The sequence below is a fragment of the Rhamphochromis longiceps genome, linkage group LG17 (assembly GCF_057381845.1).
Source record: "Rhamphochromis longiceps isolate RC_006_pf linkage group LG17, R_longiceps_female_GT1.1, whole genome shotgun sequence".
NCBI lineage: Eukaryota > Metazoa > Chordata > Actinopteri > Cichliformes > Cichlidae > Rhamphochromis > Rhamphochromis longiceps.
In genome coordinates, this window is record NC_140573.1 from 43,057,937 (window position 1) to 43,079,685 (window position 21,749).

The 21,749-nt window shown below is 42.6% G+C and overlaps 1 protein-coding gene across 3 annotated transcripts in view; it reads right to left on the reverse strand.

The window, feature by feature from the left end:
* tmtc1 (transmembrane O-mannosyltransferase targeting cadherins 1) overlaps positions 1 to 21,749 on the reverse strand; it is a 95,843-nt gene that overhangs the window by 4,092 nt on the left and 70,002 nt on the right. For all 3 annotated transcript variants that reach the window (XM_085387398.1, XM_085387396.1, XM_085387397.1), the window contains 7 exons: positions 21,040 to 21,183; positions 17,991 to 18,099; positions 17,768 to 17,870; positions 15,593 to 15,728; positions 11,833 to 11,977; positions 11,571 to 11,708; positions 6,310 to 6,432 (listed from right to left, as the gene is read on the reverse strand). In XM_085387398.1, coding sequence (XP_085243524.1) covers positions 6,310 to 6,432; positions 11,571 to 11,708; positions 11,833 to 11,977; positions 15,593 to 15,728; positions 17,768 to 17,870; positions 17,991 to 18,099; positions 21,040 to 21,183 — 898 coding nt within the window. The remainder of the gene's footprint in view (positions 1 to 6,309; positions 6,433 to 11,570; positions 11,709 to 11,832; positions 11,978 to 15,592; positions 15,729 to 17,767; positions 17,871 to 17,990; positions 18,100 to 21,039; positions 21,184 to 21,749) is intronic.

The following is a 21,749-nucleotide window of genomic DNA, read 5'->3' on the forward strand; positions in this document are numbered from 1 at the left end:
GCGAGAGCCAAGTGCTCTAATAGGGTGATATGGTACTACAAGGTCATTAAGATAAGATGGGGCCTTCAGTTTTAGAATACAACAGGCAGTAAGAGATTAAAATTATAATATTATAAACCAGTGCGTTTGATTGAAAGTGTAAAATTCAAACTGCTTCTCAGGCTGTTAGCCTCACATTGGCTTCTTTAGACACTGTGCTGATGCTGTGAAATAAAACATCCCACGTGCACAGACATGGCCTTCTTTGAAGCTTCAGTGACCTCAGATGACCCCCACCCCTGTTTCTTCCAGTCTCTTTTTCAGTCCATCAGCGTTTCTGGCAGAATCATCAGTCTCTTGCAGTTCTGTTTGCTTTCTCTCCTCTCAAGCCTCCTCAGAAAGTCATTTCAAGTTTCCTGTATCCTCCACAAATTTCCTTTGCAGATTGCATCTCAACCATCGGTCTCGGATGACTTCTTGTGAGTGTGCCAGCAATTCTGAATGGGTGGAACTTCCACAGTGGGAGGAAGGCCAGCAGGCAGGGACAAGCCTGCCTGACTTTAATCACATTAATGACCTGATTCCTTTCAGTTCACTTTCTGCTGAATTTCCAGAGATTGCTCAACTTTACAAAAACAAGAACAAAAAAACGAAACCTCGATGTATACCCGAGTTCAACGCTATGTTCACTCCAAAGAAGACTCCATCTTTCTCTGTGTCATCTCTGTTGATGTGTGGCATGTGCAATAAATATATGATGCCAAGAGAGATCAGAGGAAAGACACAGGAGAGCCTGATGAATCTGCACTTAATAACTGAGGAAATTAAGCAAAAATAACAGCAAAAAAAACCTCTTGAATGACTTTGGGCGGACCGTGCATCGTACCGTGCACCTTTGTTGTGAGAGCAGTTACAAATGCTATGCACATTGTAGAGAATGAAGTTTAAGCACACAGCACAGCATATTTTGGACATAGGTTTTACATCATTCCCTACTGATAAAGATTTCCACCATTGCAATTAAATTTAAAACTACACTGATAATTAATAGATAAACAATAACAATTAAGTCACAGAAAAGTTGCTGTTTTTTCATTATCCACTCAGAAATGTCTATTTTTCACAGTGGATCCACAGCATGGGGAGAAAAGGACATTTTCTGAGCAGGATTTTTTCTGTCATTTTACACATTTATTTATTTAGGCTGGAAGATCAAAGTGCACCCGGTGGAAGTGCGGTGCAGGGGCTTTGTTGCCAGTACAACAGCAAAGCTGCTTAGAGAGAATGGGATCAGAGGACAGGCGCAACGGCAGGCTATAAGAGAACTAGCTGACACTGCTGAGAGGACCAGTCACTGGCTATGGTTAAAAAGGGCTGACATCACTTGGGCAGCTAAGGCAGTCAGCTAACCGCGAGAGAAAAGAAAATACTCTGCTCTTCTCCCCTCTGCTCTTCTTCCCTTTTTGGGAGGCAGTGGGGAGGTAGAGCGTACAGCCCGATCCGGCGGGGAGGTGTAGGAAGCCAGATCGGGCGCCCCACTTCCGGCTCTCCGCTCTGCTCTCTCCTATCTTGCTAAAATAGCAGTTTAGCCAGAGGTTAGGTTATGCTTTGTGCTGTTAGCTGCTTATTAAAAAGCACTAGTTACCATCTAGTACTGTTAGTGAATAAACCTCCTCTGTCAGAAACCTCTAAAAGCTCCCTTTTTCCTTTTACATCTCACCCTTGGTCAATATGGAACGCCAGGACTGCCATAATGAATTAATTAAATACACCATTAAATAATTAATTAAATGTGGCAATAATGAATTAAAATCGGAAATAATTAATTACGTAAATATTTACGACACATGTAATTGATTAATTATTGACACATTTAATTAATTATTGACATATTTATTTAATTAATGACATAATTAATTATTAACATATTTAATTAATTAATAACACATTTAAATAATTATTGACAGTTTTAATTCATTATTTAATGATTTATTTATTTAATTCATTTTGGCACTTTTGTCCCCTTCATCTCTCCCCTTGAAATAATTTTATCTGTCAGCCTCACCCATCAAACTAAGTGGGCGGGGTTAACGCTGCCATGCAGCTTCTCTAACATTTGATTGGTTGCCGTGCAAAATAAGTCAAGACAGGTCGATCCTAGATAATCGATTGCTTGTGTAGACTTGGGGCAGCCAGGTATCCCAGAATGCATTTCAAATCACAGGCAGCAATGGTGGTGGTGTAGTTTTAAAATACCCCGTTTTTCTGTCACCAACTACACTTTTAACAGTGTTTTAGCCGCGAATGTCGCGACGTAATCTTCACACGTCTGGTCAGGTTGTCAACATAGAGCACGTTTGCAAAAGTGCTCAGATGTTTTCAGAGATGTCACTCGCTCTGCTAACAGTCAGCTGACAGAGTGCACCGAGCTCACAGCCCCGGTGTTCCAGCTTAACTGTTTGTTTGTTTTTTTTAGTTTTTTATAGTTTGGTTTTTTTGTTTGTTTGTTTGTTTTGTTTTGTTTTTTTTGGGGGGGGGGGAGGGTACGTTAACCGGTTTGTTTATTCCACTCTCCGTGTTCCACATGTTGCATTCGCAGATTCTCATTTTCACCGAACGATCGTCTCTTTCCGCCTGGTCTTGTGTCTCTGTGCTTCTGTAACATAAAGAACGAGCTGACATTTTTCTCACGACACCAGCGATCAGCTCAACAGGCCCTAAGTTTACCTGCATGCATCCTCCTCCTCATCTGTCAGTTGTTTAACACTTGCTGCTAATTCAAGAAACACGCCCACGTTACCTGGTGATAGTCACAGTTTAACTGGGCAGCCGGTGCTCGATATAAAGCAATGTCAGCGCATTTTTCTGCACAAGATAAGTAAATATAGTGTTTTCCCCGAGCGCAGAGCTGCTGGAGCTTGTTTCCCAACAGAGCACTTTATAGGCGAACAGCTTCATCAGCGGCTGATGTCCGATCACTGGCACAGCTTTGAAACCTCACCTGAGTTTTAGCTCTCAGTGGTTAAACGCTGGACTTAATTCACTCAGGTTTTGTCTGTCGGGTCACGTTTACTTCGCTGTTTTATTTACAACTGAGCAAATCGGTTTGGCTGAGGTTAAAGTTACGTTTCAGAACTGCACAGTTTTACAGACGTTTAATGGTTCACATGTGTTAGACTGAACCATTCGCTTTTCTTTATCTGGTGTGTTTTGGATTTAACAGTGAATTTTGAGAGTAAACTGACTTATAAAATGTTTTAAAGAAAGAGAAGAGAAGGCGCATTTCCACCGAGAGGAGCAGAGTTTGCAACAGCGTGTTCATCATGCAGACTGCAACCTGGACAGAAATATTATATCATCTGTTTTTTAATAGTTATTCAACTGTATTCTAAGCACCAGCTGTCTGTTAGAATTTTTAGAGTTTACTTAACTAAAATAAATGAGGTTAACATATAATTTGTGTGATTTTTTTTCTCCTTTTTTTTTTGGTGTTTCGGTCATGTTATGTTTACCTGTCAAAGGCTTGTTAGAAACTATGAAACACATGGTGCAGACTTCTGGATGTTAGACGAAAACTAATACTGCTCATGAATGAGACTAAAGGCAGGAAGGTGTCCTTTAAAACTAAACATGTTAATAGGACCTCCCTATTTATATCATAGTTTATGATATATAGCACGTGTATTTCAGTAATAGCCTACTGATTTCAGTGTAGTGGTGAACAGTCACACAGCTCACGTGGGCGTTATCTGTGATACTCCTTAACTATAATTTATCCAAGTTAACTTCAGTTAACCATTCAGACGGTTCTTTTGCAATGACAAGCATAAACACTCATGTTGCTGGTAGGTTTCCGCTGTGCCAGCTGTTTACATTACAGCTGCTTATGCAGTAACCATGGTAACCACGGACTCTGAGCGGCTGGATCGACGGAGGTCAGACAACAATTTTACATGTATGATCTTAAAACAGGACACAGCCACTATACGTGCTGGCCTCATATCAAATGTGAACGCAGACTGAGTCTATGTTTGACGTTTTTTATATCTAATCTTCCTTTTCAAACATTTAAACAACAGCGAGTCTGCAGCTGAGGGAATACAAACTCAAACTGTCCGAACAGGTTTGTTAATTTTGTGATTTATTAAATGTATAACTGTTATTCTGATCTGCTGCTGAGTCTCTTACGCTGATGAAAATGCAGAAAACACAGATCACACCTGTTCAACCAATCACTTTCATTCCACTTTGATCTGCGACAAACTGACGCTTCATCTCTGTTACAGTGTTGCGTTAGACTGCTATATTTTTGTGTTCTTTATGCTGTAGATTTTCACGTCTCTGGAATAGTTGGCAGTAATACGGATGATTTCCTGTAAAATCATATAGATATGAGCCGTAACATATTCGTAGATGACAGTTAGATAGTCAGCTGGGAAACTCTGTGTTAACTCATGGAGCTGAGGATATCGTGGATATGCTGACCTCGCTCCGTGGTGTACAGGGCCGTTTACCCTCATGATTAATATTCACAATAAAAATATTAGCCGAACATCATGAAGTCTGTATGTGTTTCATAGTGTCGAACAACCTTTGTACAGTTAAAGCCAGCAGTTACTACATGACGGAAACACCAACGTTATTTCTTTTATGCGTTTATACACAGGTCACATTGATTACTGAACAAAAACCCAAAGATCAGATGTTAAACAGGTTTATTTGCTCTCTCTCCTCCTCAAACATGTTTTTAATGTTAGTTATAATTCAGAATTGGCGACTGAAACACGTAGGACACATAAGAACATCAGGAAATAAAACTCCGATAAATATAACCTCAGTAAAAAAAGTCAGTGTCAGCGGGGGTTACTACAGCTGTGTACCAGGCCTGCGCTTTGCCAGTGGCAATAACAGCTCGATTGCTTGCGAGGCGAGCGGGTCTATCCCACGCTTTGCCGTCAGACTGGGCAGACATCTCCGAAATCATTGAAGCACTTTTGCAAAGAGGCTGTATCTTGACAAACCGACCAGACACATGAAGATTAAACCACTACATTCTCGGCTAAAAAAATATTAAAACGGTATTTGGTGACACACAAACAGGGTTTTTCAAAGTTCAGTTCTGTTAGCTGCCACATGCCGGTTGTTGTGTGCTAAAACCAATGGCCACCAGGCCAAAGCAATGGTTTTGACTCGATCAGCGTTAACCCCGCCCCCTGAGTTTGATGGGTGAGGTTGACAGATAAAATGGGTGAGACCTGGTGAGACCAGAAGGAGTCAACTGTGCCAAAATGAATTAATTAAATACACCATTAAATAATTATTTAAATGTGGCAATAATTAATTAAAATGTAAAATAAATAAATAATTAATTAAATGTGTAAATAATTAATTCATTACATGTGTCGTAAATATTTATGTAATTAATTATTTCCAATTTTAATTAATTATTGCCACATTTAATTAATTATTTAATGGTGTATTTAATTAATTCATTATGGCAGTCCTGGCGTTCCATAGGGTCAACACACATTCATATGATGATGTTACCAGGCCTCTGGAGAACTCAAAGACATGCTGATGAGGTCATTTAGCCATTTGAATCAGCTGTGTTGGACCAAGGACACATCTAAAACCTGCAGGACACCGGCCCTCGATTCGCCACCCCTGCTGTAGTGGGAGGAAAAACACTCTACAAGACAACTTGATTTCGCTTTGATTTGTGAGTCTAAAAAACAGTTTTGCTGATCAAATTTAGTGATTTGTTGTAAATATCTTGAGAAGATTAGCCCAGACCAGAAAAATACTTTGTTTAAAAGTAAAAGTAAAAGTGACTGAGTTAGCATTAAGCACAGTTGCAGACCATGTAATTTTGTACCTGGCATCGTTTCTTACGTTCAGGGTTCATACACCTTTTTCGGGGTCAAATTCAAGCACTTTTTAAGGACTTCCAGCTTTTCCAGCCCCCCCCCACCAAAAAAAAGAATGCATGTTTCAATTCGCATCACCTCAGTAAGACCATATGAAAAGACAGTTATTTGTGGTGAATGAAATACAGTTACACTTTCCAGCACTTTTAAGCACCACATCTTGAATTCAAGCACTTTTCAAAACCTTGAAAAGACAACATTAAAATTCAAGCATTTTCAAGGATTTCAAACACCCATACGAACCCTGTACATTACTGTTTGCATCACAGAATCAAACACAGACAGAGAGTCATCATTAGCAGCTACAGAAAATCCATGTTGCTTACAGGAAGAAAAAGAGAGAAAAATATGAGAGGGGAAAGATGATAAGTCTGTGTGTGACAGAGAGTGCAGATTGTAGTACCTCAAAGGCTCGGTCCAGCTGGTTCATCTCTCTGAGCTGGTTCCCTTTGGAAAAATATAGCTCTGCTCTCACTGTCAGGTCACTGGGATTCTGCTGCAGGGCCTTGTCCAAAGCCTCCAGAGCCTGGAACACACACACACACACACACACACACACACACACACACACACACACACACACACACACACACACACACACACACACACACACACACACTGCAGGTGAACAGACCTGTCGAACTCTACATGCTAGTCTGACTGTATGTGTGTGTAGGCTCTCAGTCAAATGTGGCAGTCTAAGGAGCTTGGAAAGAAAAACATCTGGACATCTTCAAGTTTCTTGAAGATGTTTGATGCAAGATGTTAGTGGGGATTAAAGTGCTCGGAAGGGGATCTCAAAACTGCATTGTAGGAGGCACTTGGTGTTGTAAGCCACCCCCTCTGTTCAAACATAGTCAATCACACTCCTTTTTTAAACCATGTGAACATTGGCATCCTTGAAAGAGTGACCGTTATCCTTTAAATGCAGACGTAGAGGTCTGAGCACTGCTCGCTGCATTACACAGCATACTCTGTTTCTGTTTGGGCTTGCTTTATGTGTGTGTTCCCTTTCTTTCCCTTCTGGCTTAGAGGGAACATTTTCTTCCCGGTGTTGTAGGGTCCTGATTACTCCAAGTTTGTGTTCCCGAGGATGGTGGGAGTCAAAGAGGAGATACTGGTCTGTGTGTGTTGGCTTTAGGTAAACGTCAATGTTGAGGTTTCCATGAACAGTGAAGGCATCAAAGTTTTTAAGAAAGTGCTATTACTATTTTGCTTGTAAATTAATAACTTCACCTGCAGTTTCTCAGTTCTTCTTTCTTGCTTGGTAAGAGAAATCTAGTCTTATCTAAGCTTGAACAAGTGCATTAGTATCAGGTTCAATGTCTGAGGTGAAAACGTTAAGTATAATCACAACAGCAAATGCTTCTTTTTTGTTTTTGCTTTGTTTTTTTAAATCAGTGTATATTAACATGGCAGAGTCTACCAACGACTCTTTGATAAACTCTCTATGAGAGAAAATGTTACTGTTATGGTAAATGGTAAATGGCCTGTATTTGTATAGTGCTTTTCTAGTCCCTAAGGACTAAAAGCGCTTTACACGTTCAGTCATCCACCCATTCACACACACATTCACACACTGGTGATGGCAAGCTACATTGTAGCCACAGCCACCCTGGGGCGCACTGACAGAGGCGAGGCTGCCGGACACTGGCGCCACCGGGCCCTCTGACCACCACCAGTAGGCAACGGGTGAAGTGTCTTACCCAAGGACACAACGACCGAGACTGTCGGAGCCGGGGCTCGAACCGGCAACCTTCCGATTACAAGACGAACTGCCAACTCTTGAGCCACGATCGCCTGTTATTTTGGGGCAGATTTTTGTAAGAAATTACAACTGAATCCTAATTTCCCATTGGCCTCATGGGATGGTCAGGGAGATGAGGATGATTTAGAATGCATAACAGCGTCTTACCCATATGTTAGGAGGTTTTTCTCCTACACATACACATCTACATACATATAAACTTACGTTCAGTCTTGTACTGTATATAAATAAGATTCTCTACCACCTTGGTTTGTGCAAGGCATACATTCATGTATCATCATTCAACACACGAATCATTACACTCCAGACTTGACTGATTGGTAAGATGTGCCGAAGGAGTGGCTGTTGCTGGGTTGTCTGCCAGACTGGAGGAGTCTTCCCAGCACCTCCAGTCTACATGTAGGGATGGGTACCGGTAAATGGTAGTAACCAGACCGAAAAGCAGCGCACATTTCGGTGCTTTATTTCGGTGGTTCTTTTTTTTTTTCCCCTGAGATGTCATACACTTTGGATTCTAGCCAATCATTTTACCTTTCCAAGGATAGTAGGCGGGCCCAGGTACATACGTTCTTTTAGAGCAGAGCTACAGATTAAAAATGCCCAAGGCGAAGTGGTCAAAAGTCTGGCTGTACTTCAGAGCAAAAGATGCAAACTCAGCAGCCTGCAACAAGTGCTTTAAGGTGATACTGTGATACTGTCAAAGGAGGTAACACCTCGAATCTGATGAAACGCCTGGCGACGCATAGCGTTTTTTTAAAAGCCAAGAAATGTGCTGTGTTTGATAGCTTGCTGTGAGACCTCACACCGAGCACATCTACTGCGGGTGTGGTGCCTGTTATCGGACCCGGAGTTAGCAACATCCCCCAAGAACCCGAAGAGGAGAGTCCTGGCCCCTAGCCCTGCCAGTGTAGCAGAAATGATGAGGATGATGATGCAGCAGCAGCCGTTCTTCTCTGCGTGAGTAGCTTAATGTTGTTCGTGTGTAATTTACGCTGAGTAGGCTAACCACGTTATTACATTAATGCATGTAAGGTGAACTAGCAAACACCGTCGTAGTTACATGCGGCTGCCTTCTTGTTTGATGGCAGGTACTCCCCTTCACCCTGGCCAAAAATGACCAAAGAAAAAGTGGAAAACAGCTAAACATGAGAGGTTTTTGGACAAAGTTTGTGTTTTTTCCATTGTTTAAGCACTGCTTCCAGACAAGAGTGATACCATATATGCCCCATAGCTGCAGAAAAGGCTAACATTGTTATCTTTTTACAAAAAAACAGCTACACATGAGAGGTTTTTGGACAAAGTTTGTGTTCTCCATTCTTTAAGCACCAGTTCGAGCACCGTTTAAGCACCGGCACAGTTTCAAAAGTACCGGTTTGGCACCGGTATCGGATAAAACCTAAACAATACCTAACCCTATCTACATGTCAAAGAATTCTTAGGCAAGATACCAATGCATCCTTGCAGGAGTCCACTCTGCAGGTGGGGGAGAGACATAGGAAAGGTGGAGAATAAACTTAACCTGGGTGTCTGTTGTCTTGTGTAGTATGGGAGACGATTGAATGTTGGGGTGGGTACAGTTTCCTCTGCGGTGGGGTAGGGTGGGCTGCCCCGGGTCCTGTGGGGCTTGGCAGTGCTACCGTAGGCCCCGGTCTGGATGGACCTGGGCTCCCTTGCCTTGGTGGGTACCAGAGGACGGGGGTGCCTACTGGGGCCAGCGGGGGAGCTGGCCCTAGGGAGGGGCATCCTCCCCTCCCTCCTTTTCCTCCCCATCCCTGGCTACCTCCCTCTTCCCGCTCCACCACACTCACCCACACAGGTAGGGCCTTGGGGTGCGGGTGTGTCACCAGGGTGCAGGGGAGACATTCCCCCCCCTCTGTCCCCTTCTGGCCACCTGTGCCTCAATTTTATCTCACAACTTAGACATCCACATTACTTACACTCTCATAACACACACATATATATAGGGCCTTGAGGGTGGGCACGTTAACGGCGTCCAGTGGACGGTCTGTATACTCAAACCTACCTCTGGCACCGGTGCCCACCTCTCAATTTTAAATCCATGTAGACATTGAGGGTTCTCGGGAGGGGCCGTGCTGACACCTGCTGCTCTCTGGCAGCAGCAGCACCATGCTCTCCCTTGTTTTAAATGCACTTTAAACAACACGCAGCAACACTACACATGAGCGGGGGGAGGGAGGTATGGGGTCTTCACACACCCCCGTTCTCTGCTAGCCATCGGGGCGGGGGGGCTGGGAGGAGATGTTGGCTGTCCGATTGGCCTCCCTGCTGCTGCGGAGCCTGGGACGGTCTGCTTGCCTCCACCCCGGGGGGAAGGGTAACATCTCTTGGGTCTGGGTTCTGTCTCCCCCTCTGGGGGCGAGGGTACCTGGACCCGGGGTATAGAGCATGTTTGGGGAGTGTGATTGTGTGTACATGTCCAATCCTTACGTTGGGTGAGTGCTGAGTGTTTGTATATGTGTGCATGAGGGTGGGAATGCATGTTTGTGTCTGTGTGTGCCTGTTTGTCTGTGTCTATATGTCAGGTCGGATCTTAGACTCCACCTCTCTGGGAACTCCCAGGCCCTCCAGGGCCTATCTCACCTCACCACACTCCCTGCCGGTGACTGATGCCCTCAGGGGTCGGTGCATTGGTGGTTCTTGGTGTCTGGGGCTGGGCACTCAGGTATGTACCGGCTCACTCCCGGTGGCTACCTGGCGGGGCCTGGCGCCTGTTGCTCAGTCAGGCCTCCTCCGGGGTGCGGGGGGCCCTCGGGCCTCCGGCCTCTGGGCCTGCGGCTCGGTTCACTCTGACACAGCTGGCTGCCGGCAGAGCCGGCGGGCACGCCGGTGCAGCCCCGTCTAGCTTCTGCTCGGTGGCTACTGGGTGATGCCTCGTCTGGGGATCCTCAGCCCTTCCCATGAGGGTGGCACGGATGCCCTCCGGTGGTCCTCCTTGGGCTCTCGCACTCTGGGGCCTCTGGATGTCTGGGGCCTGGATCTCCTCCATGCCTGCTTCATGCCCTGGGGGGCGGGGCTATGGCTCTCTACATCCTCTTGCAGACCATTACATGTGGAAACCATTTGAATACAAGCGCGCTGATCCACACAGGTATGCACACGGATGTTCACTGCTCGTAGACTTAAATTACACCTTTCTTGGCTGCTACTTCAAAGCACATTGTGCGCTGTCTGTCCTGCATGCTGCACAACAACATTGAATATTTAGTATTTACTGCTGTTTACACTTAGCTAGATTAATGCGATGGTGTTGTGTTTAGTATGTTGCTTTGGTTTTTTTTGCTTGTTTTCTATTCTTCTTCTCTCAAAAGGTGATCCAGGAGATTTTATTTTTTCTCCCCCCCTTTCTCACTGTCCCTCTCCCCTTCTGTTTTTCTTTTCCTTCCTCTTTCTTTCTCCCTTTCCTATCCCTGACTCATGTCTGTCCCGTCTGTAACAATTGAAAATAAAATAAAATAAATAATAAAAACAAAGGTCGATCAAATGGACCAATACGGCAATGCCACGATGATCCATTTGGCAAAATAAATCCATTGGGTATCCTTGTTGGTCTTCAGACAACAATTCTGATGGCTAAAGAACCAAATGGGACAGGCAAAAAAAAAAAAAAGATACCAATGCATCGGAGTGTCAGTGGATACAAGTGTCCTGATGACTCTTGTATGAATATTTTTGAGAGTGATTGCAGCTTGTACTAAAAAGTGCTTTGAGTGCTCAGTTGGAGTAGAAAGGCGCCATATAACTACCAGTCCATTTACCATCTCTTCTGTCAAACTGGGTCATAAACACTGACGGCCGTACACGCTGCTGGTGCTAACACAACAGATTCAGAAAGATCATTAGCAGTTGCTCTTATGTAAAGCAGACGCGATACCTACCTCTGTGTAGTTGCCACGCTTGCTGTAGATTGCAGACAGGAGGCGGTAACATTCTATGCAGTTGCCTTTTCTGGATATGACATCGAGCATCATCTTCTCTGCCTCTTTGGTACGACCAGCCATTGCTAAAACCTGAGCCTGAAACATACATAGAGAGTTTTTGTGTGAAACAAGTTATGGTTAGCACGTGGTCTCCTTTCCAACTAACGCACAAGAAACTAAATGCTATTCTTAGTAAGTCTGAGTATGTATGCCTACTCACGAGAGCCAGCCAGATGTCGGTGCTCTCCGGTTGCAGGGCCACAGCTTCTCTGTACACCTGCAAAGCCTCCTCGTAGCGACCTGTGTTGTAGTATAATGCTCCAAGTGGTGTCAGAATGTCCACCTTCCTTGTCACCTGCAGTGCCCTTCATACAAAGGTCAAAGGTCATGGTTTTCAATGGAGGGGATTAGAGACTCAATGGTAGACAGACTGGCATCTGAAAACAACTGTATTAAACCTCATTTACCCATTCACACATAATTCAAGAAAGCACTTTATTCTATGCATTTTAACCTTTTTTACTAATGGTTGGATGGATATCAGGGTTTCTGTGCAGGGGACTCGGACCTGTACATGACCCACTATATATACAAACTTGTTGTAAACCCTGGAGTACTTCATCTGAATGTCACAACTTTAAAGGGTCCCAGAAAGACGCCAGCTTTTTGATCCCCATAAGAAGATTATTCTCTTAACCCATCCTAAATATTAGGACCAGTGGGAACCTCCAGTTTTTAATTCCAGTTATAGGTCTATGCCTCGGTTAAGGACTCAAAGTTCCTCAAAGAAATCCTTGCATGAAGCAAAATTCAATTCAATTTCAATTTTATTCAAACAATGACAAAACACAACAACAGCAGGTGCCTCAAAGCAAAGTGATAACAACTGAGCAATCGTGTTTCAGTAATTTGATTGCCAATATCAATTTAATTTCTGGGTTCAGACTAGGACTGGGCGATATATCGAGTTTTTAAATATATCGATATGAGATGTGAGATGTGACAATATCGTTTATATCGATATAGTCTATGTTACGTTATAATTATACTTGTGGAGCTGCAAGTTTGCCTCTCTTTCGTCCATTTTTATTTTTAGCACCTGGCGACTCTTTTTGGCTTCTCATCCGTAAATACTCTGCATTTTTCACGTGATTCAGTTTATTTTAAAGAGTCTCAACAGGATCTTCAGCTTTATTGTGAAAGGTTAATATGCAAAACAAACAAGCAGACGGCGGAGCCATGCCATTGTTTTACTGTCGTTGTTGCTAACGGCAACACATAAAAACAGGCGCTTGTCCGTCCGTAGTGTGGTTATATTACATATAAGAGAAAGAGAACTTTAACAAATTAATAAAGCCACTACAGTGACCATCAAAACGATAAAAAAATATTCCCGTAAACAGTTTATTTTGCGACACCACGAAACAAACGACAGCGTAAAATGAAACGATAGACGTTTTTATATCGTCATCCGATATATATATCGTTATATCGAGCAGCCCTATGCTCAGCGTCTGTTAGTTTACATTTTGACTGCACAATTGTGAGCTTTTTGTTATGGACAAAAACAACATTGTTTTATTTTATTTATGGAGCATTATTATTTAATAAATGCTGATAATTTATTTCTGAGTAATTTTTTCTTGTACATCTGCGCTGTATGTTAATAAAAGTGCCTGTGTGAGATCTGGGACACAGCTTTGGCGAAGAACTCTCTTTTTGTTCTTACTTTATGGCTTTAAAAAAATATCGAGATATATATCATATATCACCATCCAGCTAAAGAATATCGAGATATGAATTTTGGGCCATATTGTCCAGTCCTAGTTCAGACCACAAGAACAACCCGCAGAAAGAGGAGTCTCTCTCTGTCTGTGCTTCACTCCATGCTATGTCTCTCTCTGCTGTCTGGTATTCCAGCACGCAGTGTAACTAAACTGATTTCTTTTGACACATATCTTTTCCCAGAACAAGTGTATGAACAGAGAGACGCATAAAAAGGCTCAGCAGGATCGCCCTGAAGTGCACTCACACATAGACTTTAACTATGTTGTCGTTTCTTCCTTTGAAAGAGAACAAAGGCATTAAACCTGTCGCTCCAAGTGTCCCACTTTTGAAGAAATTTCTTCCTGCTTCGTCATTCGAGCTGGAGTTTATCATCTGTCCCATCCATTTTCCACAGACACTGACTGATGCCGTGCACAAGAAAAAAAACCCTCTAACCTGTTACTCAAACTGCTGTTTGGGAGGGGGAGGCCAGCAGCAGGAAAATGACTGGGAGGGTGATGTAAATCCATAGTTTATGCAATCGTTTTCACACCTTACCTCATGTGATTAGGTAGAGGACCAATAGGGCGTCCAGGCCCCTCTTAGGGACACACACCCATAGGGCTTAAAATCTGGAACTGTTCACCAGTTGCTCTCAGAGCTGAAGAAGCTCCTTGAAATGAAACTTAAAGTAGTCCAGACGCTTTTCTTTCTAAGCTCCTGGATGACTGAGAACCTTCACAGACATATTCTCTACAGAAAGGGGAATTTCACTGGTCTGTCCCAGTTAAGGTGAAAGTGGGCTGTATGTGGCCCGCGAAATGAGTTTGATGGCCCAGTCTACACAATGAGCCAAGATGTCATCTAGGAAACATCTAGAACACCCAAAAGTTTGTGCTTGGATTCTATTTGGTGATTTCAGTGTCCCTGGTAACTTTTCTGGTTTGAGTTTCTAGTATTCAGTGTGAGAGTTTTTCTCAGCAAATAAAACTTCTGCTTTGAGTTTACCTTTACACGTACAAGTCCTGCATTTGGGCCTGCCACAGCACAAACCTCAACAGATACTGATCCAAAAACAGCTGCCCTCACAGGTGATATGTTACATAGCAAAGGGGGACTGGATATCGGCATGAAACAACACTCAACAACTTCAGGAAAAGCATTTTGGAAAAAGAAACGTGCTTCGATGACTCTTCATCATTCATTTGTATGACCTGGAATTTATAGATACAGAGCAATATTGGTGGAGGCAGCTACAGTTGTAGCCACAGCTGCCCTGGGGCAGACTGACAGAAGGCTGCCATATCGCGCCATCGGCCCCTCTGGCCATCACCAGTAGGCGGTAGGTGAAGTGTCTTGCCCAAGGACACAACGACCAGGACAGAGAGAGCAGGGGATTGGTTACAAGTATTCTAGCACGATGTGTAAGTAAACTGATTTCTTTTGACACATTTCTTTTCCCAGAACAAGATTAGAGAAATGTATAAATGTCACGGTCCTGGGTCGGTGACAGTGTTTTGAATTTCGTACTATTAGTGATCTTCGATTTTCATCGTGGCTTATGACTGCTAGTGTTTTGGTTTCTGTTTTGTATTTCTAGATGATCTCTAGTTCTTAGGTTTTGGTTCCTGTGCCCCTCATGTTTAGTGTAGGTTTAGTTCTGTCATGTTTATTTTCTTGTTCCCTAGTCAGTCGTGTTTCATCTTGCAGTTTGTTACTCCTGTCCCTGTGCTCCGTGTTCCCTTTGTTCAGGGTCTAGTCCGGATTGGATTTTTGCTTCTATTATCCTTTTTACTACAGTGCAATAAAGATGCCTCTTTTAGTTTATCATTCTGTCTCCGGGGCCTGCGTTTGGGTCCTACATCGTGCCTGCCACAGCACACCATGACAATAAAAAGGCTCGACAGGATCGCCCTGACGAGCACTGGCAAAGACTTTTGCTCCTTTTCACGAGAAGAAATGTGTTAAACTCGCCACTCTGAGTGTCTAATCATATGAGAGAGTTTTTCTGACAGGAGCTGAACAACAGAGTTTTGTAAGGCTCTGTCGAGTGTATTCCTGTCGTGCACTGAGGATTCTATTATTTTTGGATCCTGTCAATTCTGAATGTTCTGAACATGTATGTGAAACTCATTTTTAGCCACACGGCAGCACAGATAGGTACTTTTGCTGACAGATACTTTTGTTCTTCTTAGAAAAACTATTTTGCTCACCTTTTGTACCAAGACTCAGCTTCTTTATTCTCATTGGACGATCGGAGCAGACGGCCCAGGTTTACCATGGCTACGTAATGTGCCGGTTTGAGTCGCACAGCTTGCTGGTAGTGAGCAGCTGCCCGCTGTCCTTCTCCTGGGGGAAACGAAAGTGTAAGAATGAATGAAAAGAGGGAGGAAAGGAAAGAAGTGTTATGGGGAGGAGTGAATTAAAGAGCACGCTGGTGTGTCACTTCCTATCAGTGAAGAACATTGGCATTGTATTAATTTGCAACCCCATCAGCAGCCGCAAACTACCGTAAACAATTTCAGTTGCTGCAATGACATTTCTGCAAAATGGACTTTGATGTAGGGTGTCTTTTGAATTTAACCCTCTGTAGGTTGATAATTTTTTTATTTCCATCGAACAATCTCCAAAAGTTGATTCTGTTCATCTGGTCGTAGCGTTTTCAGTGGTACAGTACATTTGCATAATGACTGAAACTAGCACCTCCAAGCTCATTGTTCCTTTAGTGGGCTGGTTTCAGTCATTGTGCTGTACTGTTTATAAGACTGGGGAAAACTTCAGTCAGCTGAGACTGAAGAAGCCACTTGGATGAGTGATGAAACATTTCTCCCACTGAAAATGTCCAGATCAACAGAATCAACCTTTGGAGATTTACTTACCTGATTGAGAATGCATTGAGACGTCCATCAAACAATGTTTTTTGAGCAGTCTATAAGCATATACTTTGTGAAAAAGGGCAAAACAGTCAAAATATTGACCAGTACAAGTAGCTCTCTGTCCATGTTTTTCTTTCTCAGTCCCTCTTTTATTTCCATTCTGTTCTCTTTCTGTTAATACATATGCAAAATATGCGGTATAATATATGGTAATGCTCAGCCATTATGTTACCACATTGTCCCTAGCATTTGACAGACTCGGGTCTGTTTTTTAGCACAAACTTTTATTTTGGAGAGATAATCTCATACAATTCTTCCACTGAGTGGACCCAGAGTGTCAAGGGGCTCGGTCCGTGACCCAGCATTTTTGAGTTTTTTTGTATTTTTATTGCTTATTATATATTGATATAATGTTAAGTTCTAATATCATAATTAGTTTGTCTTCATTGGGTTTTTGCCTAGTTTATGTTTCTTCTGTGTCTCCTTATTTACTAGTCTTCCTGTCCTCTGAGTGGTTTGTTTTACTTTAAGTTACAGTGGCTTGGAAAAGTATTCGGCCCCCTTGAACTTTTCCACATTTTGTCACATTACAGCCACAAACATGAATCAATTTTATTGGAATTCCAGGTGAAAGACCAACACAAAGTGGTGCACACGTGAGAAGTGGAACGAAAATCAGACATGATTCCAAACATTTTTTACAAATAAATAACTGCAAAGTGGGGTGTGTGTAATTATTCAGCCCCCTGAGTCGTAGAACCACCTTTTGCTGCAGTTACAGCTGCCAGTCTTTTAGGGTCTGTCTCTACCAGCTTTGCACATCTACAGACTGAAATCCTTGCCCATTCTTCTTTGCAAAACAGCTCCAGCTCAGTCAGATTAGTCGTTACCCTTGTATCTAAGTCCTCTGCGTCCCTCTGTTAAGTGTCAGGTCGTCTGCTCGCCTCATGTCTATGGATTTTTCATGTTTTGTCAAGTCTGCGTTTTTCATGCTTCTGTTCAGGTTCATGTCACAGTTTTCTTGTCTTGTTCTAGCTGTTCCCAGTTTAGGTTTATTATTCTTTGCCTCAGTTCGCCTTTGCCTTTGTTTTTGTTATCACCCTAAATAAACGGTTTGCCTTATGTTACACTTTGAGGTATGAACCCGCTTTTGGGTCCACACCTCAAACACCCCCAGGTGCTCCGCCGTGACATAGAGGTGCTTTATATATGTATTTTTCGTTTTTCTTCCACCAGTTTAATATTTGATTACCAAAGGGCCAAATACTTACATTCATTTTTTGAAATTGTTGCTAAATGTGAATTTCTCTGGGGTGTTAATCAGAAGCCCACTCAAATTTTGATACAGTATAGATTATTATATTAAGGCTCAGTTCTCTGGCTGTGGGTTCATTTTTAAAATTCTGAAAGGAAGAAAAATGAAGTCCTTTAAAACAGGCTTATATATGGTCAGTGTTTGAATCTTTTAGTTAAAGTAAGCCTGCGTTTGGAAAACTGGAAGGTTCAACTCACCCGTATCCACCAGAAACACGCCGTAGTTGTTATGCAGGTCGGAGCTGTCGGGACAGTTCTCTATACCTTTTAAATAAACTTCATTGGCTTCAGAAAAGCGTTTCTGTGGGAGAACAAAGAACAATCAGAAAGGATTAAAAAGAGTTACAACAGCCTTTCAGGCACAGTAATAGAATGTGATACATTACAATGTATGTACATTTTTGTTTGTGGTTTGAGTTACCTGTTCAGCATAGAGTGATGCCAAACTGGAGTAAGCATCAGCAAAATGTGGACCAAAGCGAATCGAGTCCTTGAGCAGAGCCTCAGCTTCTTTCTCCTTCCCCTGAGATCTGTAGACATCACTCAGCATTAGCATCATTATCATCATCATCAATTCCATTAACAGCATTTTTATCATTATATCCTCATTATCATAATAACAGCAATACTCTGTTATCGTCATTATATAGTGTTTTTCAACTCTGAGTGCTCAAAGTATTTTGTTTCTACAAGGAGGAGATAGCTCAGTAGGTAGAGTGTTTGCCCCATGAACCCACAGGGGTTCAAATGCACCGAATACTGCTCCCCCGGCGCTGTGTTGGCGGCTTCTTGAGGAGAGCCTTAATTTCAGGATTTATCCATGGCTGGAGGTCATCCTCCAAAGGTTGTCCCACACAGTAGAACGGAAACAGTCCCTCATAGCCTCTTCAGTCTCTGCCGACTATTTCCTAACTGTGCCTTTCACAACTGGTTCTCTGTGTACTAGAGGTTTATACACAGGCTGGAGATGAACCAGGTTGTGATCTGAGCCCCCCAGGGGAGCAAGAGGTGATGAGCTGTATACCTCCTTGGTGTTGGCATACAATAAGTCCAATGTTTTATTGTCTCTGGTGTGGCAGGTAACATACTGGGTGAAGGTGGGGAGAGTGGAGGACAGGGAGATGTGATTAAAGTCCCCAGAGATCAGGAAAAGGGCCTGAGGGTGCTGTGTTTGGAGTCTGGTGGTTACAGTGTGCAGGACCTCACAGGCTGCTGCAGCGCTAGCAGAGGGCGGGACATACACAGCTATCACAATGACATGTGTAAACCTTCATGGTTTACACACAGATAGTACGGTCTCATGCTAACCGCTAGCAGCTCAATGTCCTTACAGCATAGCGTCTCTTTGATAGATAGATAGATGCCCAGAGTTACACCATCTATCGTTCACAAACACAGCCAGACCCCCTCCTCTCTTCTTACCACTCTCCGTTGTTCTGTCGGCCCGGATCAGATGAAAACCATCCATGTTTACGTGTGAGTCCGGAGTTAGCGCAGTTAGCCACGACTCTGTGAAGCTGGATTTAAAAACAACCACTGATGTAGACTGCCTGATGTGAAGAGGAAGATCGTTCCAAAGCTTCGGGCCACCATAGAGAATGCTTGGTCTCCTCTAAGTTTCAGCCATGATTTAGGGACTGAAAGCAACACCTGCTCATGAACAAGGGGGGGCACAGGGCAAATATACCCTGCCAGACCAATTAAGGATTTAAAACCACTAAGAGGATTTTAAATTAGATTCTAAATTCAGTTCAAAGCCAGTGTAAAGAGGCTAGAACCAGAGTAATGTGCTCAAATTTTCTTTTACCCGTTGTGTCGCAGATCACACCCAGTGGCAGGAGACACAATGAAAACAGCAATGGCCCAAGAATAGATCCCTGCGGTACTCCCCATAGCAGAGGGGCCACAGAGGATGAAGCCGAACCCAACTTAACAGAAAAGCTCCTGTTAGAGAGATATGATTTTATTCACCAAAGTGCCAAGATGGAAAATCCTACACAATGCTGTACTCGAGACCAGTGTTGGTCAAGTTACTTGTTAACTAATTACTGATTACTTCCCCAAAAAAGTAATCCCGTTACTTTACTGATTACTTATTTTCAAAAGTAATTAACTACTTAGTTACTTAGTTACTTTTTAAAAACACGATTTACAACCTGAAGAGGTGATAAAGCGATAGATCTTTCAGCCCAATTCTACTTTTTCTGCATAATCCATCATACAAAATGTAATCAAATGGAAAAGTCTCTTTTTTAAAATCTTGTTTTATCAGTTTTAATCTTTTAACTTTATGCATCAAGCAAAAATTTAATTATCTGCACCATTCTCTGACTGGAAGAAATTTGTTTAACATTTAAACCTATTTTCTGCACATTCCAGCACATAAAATAATTTTTTTTGTGTTTACACTCACTCTTTCAAATAGATGCAAGTAAAACGCAGCAGAAAATAAATAAAGTCAAAGACTCAGCGGTCCTGTTGCTCTATTTTAACCTGTAAAGCAGGACTGGGGGTAGGCGGAGGTTTACCCTGGTGCAGGTGTGCCGCGGTCAGTGGAAGAATCCGCGAGTTTCTCTGTGAATTTCCCATTACGTCGTTGCGCACTCTGTGCTTGCTTGGAAGTTTAGGGGTTTTTTTGGCTGTAAAAAGTTTTCTTCCCACGCACAGCGGACGCTAATGTTTTTGTCACTTTTTATGGAATCAAACTCAAAGTAAGGTCAGTACTTCCACGCTTTCAACGCTGCATGCTCATACTCTCTCCCACAATTGATATATGATCCATTGTTGATATGCACACAGCTGTTGTCACAAACAGCGCACTCGCTTACGTCACTGTCATGAGACATTCTTGCAAAAAAAAAAAAATCATGGTTTTAGTAACGCAGTAACGCAGCGTTCCTACGGGAAAGTAACGGTAATCTAATTAAAAGTAATCAGATTACAGTAACGCGTTACTGCCCATCTCTGGTCGAGACATCAGCAGGTCATGATGCACAGTGTTGAATGCAGCAGTCATATCCAATAAAACAAGCACTACATGCTTATGACAGTCCATCGCTAACAGAATCTCATTCAGGTCTTATCTTGGTGCTAACCAACTCTTCATACAGTGGATCCAAAATCTACTCAAAGCGTTTCACTTGTTCCACATTTTGTCATGTTGCAGCCTTATTCTGAAATTAAATTCTTGTAAATTTATTAAGAATAAAAAACTAAAAAATACCACATACAGCCTTTGCCATGAAACTCAAGACTGAGTTCAGTTTTAAAACTAAACTCAACTGAACTCAACTTTTCAGAGCTGAGGGAAAACAGAAGCTTTAAGCAGGAATTGAATGTTGCTGATGGAACAATAAGGCATAGTAAATAAATTCAAAAAAAGTTCCCAAAAGTTCAACGTTCAAACCAAAATTAGAAAGTAGTGATGAGTGGTGGTCACGTTTCAACCTTGTTGTTTGTGTATCTCTTACTTAAAGAGGTTTCCCAGGTTAAACAGAGCTCGGTTGTGCTGAGGGTTGGTTTCCAGTGCTTTCCTGTAGTACATCTCTGCCTCCTCTGGGCTGCGAGTCAAAGTGCCAAGATTATTCATGGCACTGGCATGACGGGGGTATAACCTGAGAGCAGAGGAGGATGCTATTGATCAAGAACATTTTGTATAATCAGCATTGGAGAATGCTGGACAGCACACTCCAATTAACTGATAATAGTCTTATGTGTCAACAACACTTGCCCTACCTGAAACTTTGCGCATATGTGAATCTTATGACACGCTCTGAAGCCATGTTTCATCCCCTCATGAAGCTTTTTATGAGGAGGCAAATTTTTAACACGTCAGTGGTGGCTTCAGAGCAAGTTAAACACGTATATATCTCTGACTGCCATCTACATACTCGTTCAAGTAAAGGACGCAACTTTCATACAAATGAAGTTATTGATATGTCAATGTTACTCACCGGATTATAAGGCACACTGTCAATTTTTGAGAAAATTAAAGGATTTTAAGTGCACCGTATAGTGCGGAAAATACAGTAAGTAAAATTGAACTGAATTTACTAAGAATTACATTATTGGGAGCCCCCAGCAGCCTAAGCCTAAAGCAGCATATAGTTAGGACCAGCCCTAACTACATGCTTTGTCAAAAAGAAAAGTTTTAAGTTTGATGGTGAAAATACAGGGAGTG